At 38.8% G+C, this 9,617-nt stretch overlaps 1 protein-coding gene across 1 annotated transcript in view; it reads right to left on the bottom strand.

Annotated features, from left to right (window-relative positions):
• Window positions 1–1,020: 1,020 nt before the first annotated feature.
• CNGB3 (cyclic nucleotide gated channel subunit beta 3) overlaps window positions 1,021–9,617 on the bottom strand; it is a 158,980-nt gene continuing 150,383 nt past the window's right edge. Inside the window, exons 16-18 of the mRNA XM_017521803.2 lie at window positions 4,855–5,001; window positions 4,438–4,612; window positions 1,021–2,236 (exon numbers count right to left, since the gene is read on the bottom strand). Coding sequence (XP_017377292.1) covers window positions 1,901–2,236; window positions 4,438–4,612; window positions 4,855–5,001 — 658 coding nt within the window. The 3' untranslated portion in view covers window positions 1,021–1,900. The remainder of the gene's footprint in view (window positions 2,237–4,437; window positions 4,613–4,854; window positions 5,002–9,617) is intronic.

The following is a 9,617-nucleotide window of genomic DNA, read 5'->3' as shown; positions in this document are numbered from 1 at the left end:
TGGAGTTTAGGAAGGGAAGACAGGCTTCCACCAGAGAGTGTTCATGGAAGGGGATCCAAACATGGAATCGGAAGGGGTGTGGAAGAAGGGGACTTTTAACCTGGGAGGAACCCCCACCTTCTCCAAGACCTCTGGCCAATGAAAGGAGTTCCTTAGAACTTCCGCTGGAGTGATTGACTTTTTGATTCTTCCCGTGCCCAGGAGAATTAAAACAGACTGTTAAATCTCCCGATGGAGAGAGATGGGAGGTGGGCATGGCATTGGGAAGTTCTTGCCCTTAAAACTACGGCCCCTGTGGACCCGGAAAGAGAGCACATTCCCTCAAGCGGAAAGCATATTGTTCACAAGTTGAAGACTTTTGTCCTTTTCTTTTCCTATTATCAGACTCTTCAGCCCTATTCTACCTCTTCTTTCTGGGTTTTTAAATCACTCTTTTTATACACATTCACTCTGCATACAAACTCCCGTTTCTCAAATAAGCGCTGTTTAACAATTTGTCCGTATTCCCTTAAATCCTGAAAAAACCAACCACCTTTTTGTAAAACTTGTTATATTTTGTGATACTCAAGCACTACATTCACAAACGGTGACTCTATCAGGTGATACAGTTTGTTATAGTGATTGATTTGTACATGGTTTTCTAAATGCATCTATGTTGTAGGCTTTTCAGCTAATATAATTTGTTAAAACCCTCTCAGCAAAGTGCTGTTACAATGACCATCTTCAGGGACTTGGAAATAGCCTCATTATACAGAACTCGATGTTATCCACTAATGGCATGTATTAGAATGGAATTCTTTATTTATTATTACTTCCGACATCAGCCTGGCCTTTGTAGCCTCTTCACAGCATGTAACTTTGGTAATTATGCTAATGCTAGCTAATTCATGAGGACAACTTCCTAAAGTGCACTTAATTAACTTGGAGATTTTGTAAACAGCTATACATGTAGGTTTCACAAATTATGGGGCTATGTAAATCTGACATGTGTACAGTCTGCCTTCCTAACCTCATCACTTCTTTTTTTTACTAAACCTTAATTTTAAACAAGAAGTGCCAATCTGATATCTTTTCCAGCAAGTGCTTGAGGAATATTCTAATTAGCGTCACTTTAGCCTGTATCCTTCAGTCCAAGTCCCGTGAGCCAGATGAATTTGGTAGATTGGTGTCTTTTAAGTTGGTTAGAAGAGAAAATATTGAAGTTTATTTCTTTAGCAAAGGGTACAATATTTCCAATATATTCCTGCAACGTGATTTTGCCAGTTTGCTAGTTCTGCCAACAACATTGCTCTTCAGGGGACTGTTCTAAAAATCGGACTTCTCATTCAGAAGGCTTCATGATCTCTACTTCCCTTCAGTTCAGCTGCTGGGGATTTTTTGATATTATAGTGACTCATCATCCTCATTTGAATGAAAATCATCTGATTTTTGATCTATTGCATTAAAATCTCATACCCCTTACATGTAAGAGGTGAAATCCATAAACCTAGAACAATTAGCCAGGCTTAACAGTGCCATACAAGAAATTAAACAAGATAAAAATTAAGAGAAAAGGTTAGCGAATCACATCACAGGCAAGAGCAAGCTAGTAAAAATGGAAGGAAGAAAAATATCATCAGGAAAGAATCAAAGGAAAAGAAATCTTACTACATACAATTAGAAGATGTAGCAATTGCATAAAGTTAATGACAATGGAGAATAGGGATGGTTTTTTAATAATCTTCTTATTACCACTGCATGAAATCACACTCTCAGATAAGTCCTAGAAACTAAGCTAGGGATTTGCCTTTGGTTTCTCAAGGGTCCCAGCAAGGTCGTTTCCCCTCATTAATTGAAGTTACAATCCTAGATACAATCTCTTTGGGAACTAACTATATCACATCTAAAGATAATAAAACATTTATTGCTTAGCCTTTTCTTTGACTTCAATAGTAAGAACCTCTTCTCCGCCCTCAGCAGAAGGAGTCATGCTGATGATGAGTGATTGACGGGAAGTTCCTCTGGGTAAAACTGTCCTTCTAATTGACTGGGGCTCTTCCTCCACTGCAACAGGACTTGCTGTATATTCAGGCCTGTCCAGTGGCTTCTCTGCTGGCTGTCTTCCTTTATCTTCATTTCCTTTTTGGTTAACTTCATTTGCTTTTCCTTTATCTTCATTTTCTTTTTCTTTATCTTCATTTTCTTTTTGTTTATCTTCATTTTCTTTTTCCTGTCTTCCTTCAGAATTTTCTTTTTCCTGGAAGGAGCAATTACAAAGAACTGGTGTTGACATTATAATTGAAAACATTGGATTGGATTTTGATTAGCAGGCAATGGCTAAGATCACCACCAAGACAGACTGTCTGAATTAAGTGAATCCAGGAATCATGTCTGCTTTGCTTCTGCCTATCATTTGACTAAGATTCTGGTGTGCTAGAGAATGGAGCTGTTGCATTTGACTCATGGTGTTAGTCTGAATTGCATTTTTTTTGTCTCTGCCAAAAAATTCCCTTCCTATTGGTCCTTATACTCTGAATTAGACTCAGTGCTCAAGACTCTGTTTTTGCTTTTTAAATGTTTACTTATTCTGTAGAGATAAAATTTTAAATATTTATTTTTAATAAAAAAGTATTAACACTATATAAAATTACTGTAGAAAGTAGAATTTTCCTCTTGCATACGCTCATGGGAGAAGCTCAGGAAGAAACTTATCTCTTTCCTAGTACAATCTTTTCCACTTGTCCCACAGGTGCTTGACCTGTCATGTTTGAATCTATTGTGTTTAGCACTAGCTATAGAAATTTCATAGCAAAAGGTACACTGTGCTCTTTACTGGTAATGCTTGGGATCAATTTGAGAAAGGCTTGCCCAGGATATGAATGTGCACTGATAAAGCTGAGAATCTTTACACATTTACTTACATATTTCTTTACTCCCGTACATTTTAATGCAAATTACTATTTCTATGCTGATGCAAATAAAGCATTTGGTTTATGCTGGATCCCTAAATTTCACCACAGTGTTGTGTGTGTGGAAAAGGAAAAGGCAAGGTTTAGTCTTCTGTATATGGCTGACTTTATAGTAAGTGCTTTACTCATTTTCTGAAAGGTCCACAGCTACCCGTTTCTACAGTTTTAGACATAACACAATGACTAGGTTCAGAAAACCTGAATCCCACTCTGCCTGTTTCTCAGTATCTGCCCTCATAGACTAATTATGAGAATCAAAGAAATATGGAAAACAAAACAAAAAAAGAGAAAAACAATAACATTTGATTTCTTTACATTTCTAGGAATCAAAAGGCAGCTTGGTGTAGGCCTGTAAGTCTGAACACCTGAGTGATAGCTTTCTGCTCTGTAACTAATTATGATCTTATCCAAATTCCTTGATCTGGGTTTCAGTTTCTTCATCTATAACATGAAAATCTTAGATGAAATTTACAAAGTTATTTCTGTCTTTAAACATTTGCGATTTATAGTAATTGAATATTTGTGAAAATGTTGATAAAATGGGTTATTTATATATCCATATGTATATCTATCTATCTATCTATATATATACACAGTTGATTCTTATTATTCATGCAGTTTTGTTCTATAAAGTTTCCATAAACAGCAAATTAGCAAATACTGAACCCTTGCTCCTGGGGGAAATACAGTATTAGGTTCTTATGAGCTTCCAACCATAACATTTTTCTCAATTGGTCAATATATAACTTTCTTTCATGTGTCTTTTTGTTTAGAGATGCCCTATTAATTTGATCAATTAATTAATTTGATGTATTATTGACTCATTACATTGAACTCATGGAATCAGCACTATAATTCCTGAATGAAGTTTATCTAACATACGCCTTTTCTCTGGAAGGCACATCGCAGCATTTTGGCACTTAGGAATGCTAGACAGTATTCAGGACTATGCTTGGGGGCTATTTTAAACAGCAAAATCAAACACACACAAAAAGCACAAAAATGTGAAACCCATGGCACCAAAAGGGTCACTCATTTATAGTATAAGAGCTGAAACAAGAAAGGAGAGTGCCTCTTTGTTCAGCCTCAGCTGAAAATGTATGCACTGGGTAACTTCAATGTTTTGCCATCCTGTACTTGCTCTTGTCACAAACGACCACAAAGGCACCGTGAGTATCAATTTTAAGTTGCAAATAAATTATAGTAAGTAGAATCACAAATATAGAATCTGTGAATAATCTATGAAAAATGAGAGTAAACTGTATTTATAAATACATGTATATTAAGGCCATCTATAAACATCATGTGAGGGTTAAATGTGATAATATATGGGAATTCACCAGTGCTATATATAAAGTAGAAATTATTAGTATTAGATTAGTCCAAATTATCTCAGTGTCTGAAATGGAATTAAGAGTAGGAGTTTGTGTGGATATACTTAGTCTGGGGCCTTCTCCATGACAGCTCTCCATTCCCTCTGCCTTATTACCTGAGCTGTTTGTTCTCGCTTCAATTTGAGTAGTCTTGCAAGACTTGCTTTTCCTGTGCCTCCTAGGAGAGTTTTAAACAGTTTGGGTGTCTCTTCTTTTGGTGGGAAGAGGAAGGCAAGATTTTTTCTTGGAGGGGTTGCTTCTGCAGCCTTAGCCTTCTGCTTTAAAAGCACTCTGTGGATAGGAGAGAAAAGCTGTTTTAGGTAACTTTGTGAGACTTCTGGCAAAATCTACCAGAAAAGCTGTAATTTCTCCTAACCTGTGAAGTTTCAATGGGTACCTACATTAACTGTTGTTTATTAAGCATATCTCATTGTGATGAAGTTTATCACAATCATAATACAGTTCTCCTTATCTCAGAGTTTACAATGTAAAATCAACTGCATTCATCTCTAATGGGGTTTTAAAGGATGTACCTGGCTTTCTTCATGAGGATCCTTTCAGAATCTGGATAATGCACTAGAATTTCTTGAAGAGTCTTTTTGTCTAGAGTTAAAAGATTGGCAAACCCATGGGCCACAACATTGGCAGTTCGACGGTTTCCTCCTCCTGCTGCTAGAAGGCTGTAAGAGAGAAAAGTGAGTCTTTGGTGCCAGTTTCACTTTTCCTCCACTGAAATTTCTTTAAAAAAATAGCAAGTATTATAAGTACTTATACTGCTTCAGAAATCATTCCCTAGAGGTGAGGGTCCAGGTGATTGTGCGGAGAGTGTCAAGATGTGGCAACAGAAATGGCTCAGTTTTCAATATATTTTGTCTCTAACTCTCACCTCTAAGTCCCACAAATCAAGGACTTATGGTTGTCAGTATCCTGTCAGATCCTTCATCCTAGATTCCAGAAATGCAGAATCCTTTTGGACTGGGTATCCCTCATTTGCTCCTTCATATCCACTTTTCACCTCTCCCTATGCTCCTTTGTTTCCTGGGAAGCTGACCTCTGTAGGCTTGCCCTCTGACGTCGCTTGGGCTCAGCCATTGGAAAAGACAAACAGGGAATCAGAAAGCAGGAAGAGAGTAGGGTCAGAGCATTTATCTCCAAGTCAACCTTTAGGTTAGCAGTGGCTGCAGTTCTCTACCAAAATCTACAGCTCCTGACACATGAATGTCTTCTAGAAGTGCAATTCCCACCACTCTTGCTGAGTTCTGGCAATGATGCTCTCATTTTTTCGCGTTCAGGCCTCACTGTAGTAACAGTTCCTTTGCTGCTGCTAAATTTGAGATGCATTGTCACCTTTTGTTGGTGTGGTAGTCCGTTTTCACCCTGCTATAAAGATACACCTGAGACTGGATAATTTATAAACAAAGGAGGTTTAATTAACTCAGTTCTGCATCACTGGGGAGGCCTCAGGAAACTCACGGTCATGGTGGAAGGTGAAGGGAAGCAAGGCACATCTTACATGGCAGCAGGAGAGAGAGAGAGCAAAGAGGGAAGTGCCAGACTTTAAAACCATCAACTTTCCTGGAAACTCATTCATTATCATGATAATAATGATAATCATGGGTGGAAACTGCCCCCATGATCCAGTTGCCTCCTACCAGGTCCCTCCCTCAACATGTGGGGACTACAATTTGACATGAGATTTTGATGGGGACAAAGCCAAACCATGTCAGTTGGGTACCATTAGACTTTTCTTCACTTCTGTCAGCAATCCCTTTATTAAAGTTTACTCAATTGACTCACTTGAGTGTGTCTGTTTCCCACCTGGGCTCTGACTGATACAGCAATCAGCATCAAGTGTGAAAGCCAGCTCTTCATGATGCCCTGGTCACCTCAGATGAATCCAATCTCATCTGCTATACTCCAAAATCATCTTGTTTCTCAATGTTATAAGCTGCTCTGTAATCCAGTCCTTCACATACATCTCCCCACCTAGACTACCAGGGAATTGTGGGCTTTATGTCTTGGAGGGATACAGAAGAGCATTTTGCATTTGAGAAATAAGCAACAAAGAGTGAAGGGATAAAAAAACACGGAAATGAATAAGATAAATGAATAAAACGTCTATCATTACCAGTGATCTGAGAAAGAAGGGTTGGTCTGTAAAAACAGAACAAGAAAAACCACATTTCAAATGTTTGAAAAAGACACCATAGGGTTGAGAAGATAACACAATAGATTGAACCCCTTGGAGTTAATCTGTTAGAAATTGAGAAAGAAGGATCACATTAACAAAAAGTCTCTACAGGTGGAGAAGACAGAAAAAACACTCTGACCTCTGGAAGAGATGAGATTTGAGAAGCTGCATGGGCCCTGTGCCTGAAGATTTATGTTACACAGTATGAACAACTCCTACTGTTGTTGCAGAAAAGGGGGAATTCCAGTTGGCTGTTAATTGTTAAAAAACTAATGTAGGGTTTTAGCTCTGACAGGTTAAGAGCTTGGAAGTCACTTCTCCTCTCCTTACAACAAGAAAAAGCCGCACGATAGAAAAATTAATGACTTTTCTTGGATCCATCAGAAAACTGAAGTCACAGGGCAAACTACAACCCCCAAATCTGGACAGACGGGTGAATCCATAAAACTACAGCCACATCTGCTTACTGCAGCCGAGGGCTCTGGAGCCAAAACTGGTAAGAATGCTTAAATGCTAATTTTCATAAATTGCTGGAGGCTGAATGTGGACTAATATGAGATTGAGAAACTCTTAGGGGGCATGGTTATGAAGTCACTCACCTTCCTGTGGGATTTACCACCAGAAAGCTCATCAGGTTCTTATGGTGAAGAGCTAAGGAAGATCCCCTCTTGGCTCTGGTAGGCATAGGGGAAGATTAATCATTGTAAAATATGCCCAGAGCATATTTGTTTTCCATACCACAGGCCTACTATTTAGAGAAAAATACTTTCCCAGAGCCTTGCGCCACCTGAGGGAAGAACATTTTTTCCCAGTGCAGCCCCTTTAAGCCTTCTTGTCTTATCTAAGAGAGATGGAAAGCGGAGAAACTCCTGTGAATGTCACAGCATTGGGACATACAAAAAAACTGAAAATCATAGAATTTTAAATTGTTTCCCTTTCTCCGTACCTTACCGCCACATCAAGGCCCCTATATAATACTAAGGAATTACAGCTGAAACAGCAGCAAGATGCAAACCCTCTCTGAGAAGTTACAGTTAGGCTTTCCTAAGCTCAGTCAACAGGGGAGACAAAGACAGGGAACTAGGAGGAATCTGAAGCCTCTGGCACCAGCAGCTATAGCAAACGTTAAACACAGCCTAATTCCTAGCCAAATTAGCAGAAAATGTCACACCAAAGGCCGATTTACCTCAGTCCATATTATTTATTACATAATTTTTAGCTTTAAACCACAAAAAAATTATAAGGAATGCTAAAAGGGAAGAAACAAGGCAAGCATCAGAAATAGAATGAAATATGACACAGATACCGGCGTTATTTAGACAGGGAATATTTTAAAACTATGATTAACATGTAATCCCAGTACTTTGGTAGGCCGAGATGGGTGGATCACTTGAGCTCAGAGTTCAAGACCAGCCTGGGCAACATGTTCAAACTCCATCTCTACTAAAAATGCAAAAACTTAGCCGGGCATGGTGGTACCCTGTGGTCCCAGCTACCTGTGAGGCAGAGGATGAGAATGGCTTGAGCTCAGGAGGTGGAGGTTGCAGTGAGCCAAGATTGCACCACTGCACTCCAGCCTGGCAACAGAGCGAGCACCTATATCAAAAAAACAAAAACGAAAACAAAAAGGCCCAGAACTATTTTAAATGAATGTCAGATACCAAATCACAGATCCAGGGAGATGGAGAACATCAAGCAAGGTAAATATCAAAAGAAACAAAACAAATAAAAAACCCCAACTTCTGGGCATAAACTGCAGAAAACCAAAGACCTTGAAAGAATCCAGAGGCGGATGTACCTAAGATAGAGAGAAACATGGATAAAGATTATAGCAGATTTTTAAATTAGAATCCATGCAAGAAAGGGAGTAGAATACAGTATTTAAAGTGTTGCAAGGAAACACTACAAACTAGAATTCTATATTTAGTGAAATGACCCTTCAAGAGTAAGGGAGAAACAAAGTCTTTGTCAGAAAAACAAAAACAGAGGGAATGAATTGCCAGTGGCTTGCTCTGCAAGAAAACATTTTAAGTTCTTCAGGGAGAAAGAAAATGATATAGATCAGAAACTCAGGTCTACATAAAGAAAGGAAGGACATTTAAAAAGGCATCAATGGAAGTAAAATATTTTATCTTTGTCATTCTTTTTTTTTTTTTTTTTTTTTTTTTTTTTTTTTTTTTGAGATGGAGTTTCATTCTTGTCGCCCATTCACTCTTGTGCAATCTCAGCTCTCTGCAACCTCTGCCTCCCAGGTTCAAGAGATTCTCCTGCCTCAGCCGCCTGAGTAACTGGGATTGCAGGCATCCACCACCACACTGATTAATTTTTGTATTTTTAGTAGAGACGGGGTTTCACCGTGTTGGCCAGTCTGGTCTCAAACTCCTGACCTCAAATGATCTGCCCAACTGGACTTCCCAAAGTGCTGAGATTACAGGCATGAGCCACCATGCTTGACAATTTTTCTCATTCTTAATTAGTCTAAAATATAACTGTTTAAATAATAAAGTGGTAATGTGTTTGGTAATTATAGCCTATGGATAAGTGAAATGAATGACAGCCATATCATAAGAATTGAAATGAGAGGGAAGAATTGAAAACATTCTGTTATAAGGCACCAACCTGTGATGTGGCACAGTGTTATATGAAGCTAGGTTCAGATTAGTTTAAAATGCATATTGAAAACTTTAGAGTAACCATTAAACATTTTAAAAAATAAGTATAATTGTTATGCTAAGAGAGAAGGAGAAAATGAAATCATATAAAATGCTCAAAGCCAGAGAAGGAAGGAAAAATGTGGGAAGAAACTACTGTAAGGCCACCCACGGCTTCAAACTCGGCCACTTATCTGCACCTAGCATTAATGACAGGGTCCAGGACTCTCCAGGCTACTTAAGAATGAAATTAGGCCCGGCAAGGTGACTCACATATGTAATCCCAGTACTTTGGGAGGTTGAGGTGGGCAGATTGCTAGAGCCCCAGAGTTCGAGACCAGGCTGGGCAATGTGTCAAAACCCTGTCTCTACAAAAAACACAAAAATTAGCTGGGTGTTGTGGTGCAAACCTGTAGTCCCAGCTACTTGGGAGGCTGAGGTAGAAGGATCACTT

This window comes from Cebus imitator, unplaced genomic scaffold (genome assembly GCF_001604975.1).
Source record: "Cebus imitator isolate Cc_AM_T3 unplaced genomic scaffold, Cebus_imitator-1.0 Scaffold22, whole genome shotgun sequence".
In the NCBI taxonomy this organism is placed as follows: domain Eukaryota; kingdom Metazoa; phylum Chordata; class Mammalia; order Primates; family Cebidae; genus Cebus; species Cebus imitator.
Note: the sequence above shows the minus strand (reverse complement) of the source record. Positions and strands in the feature narration are given on the sequence as shown.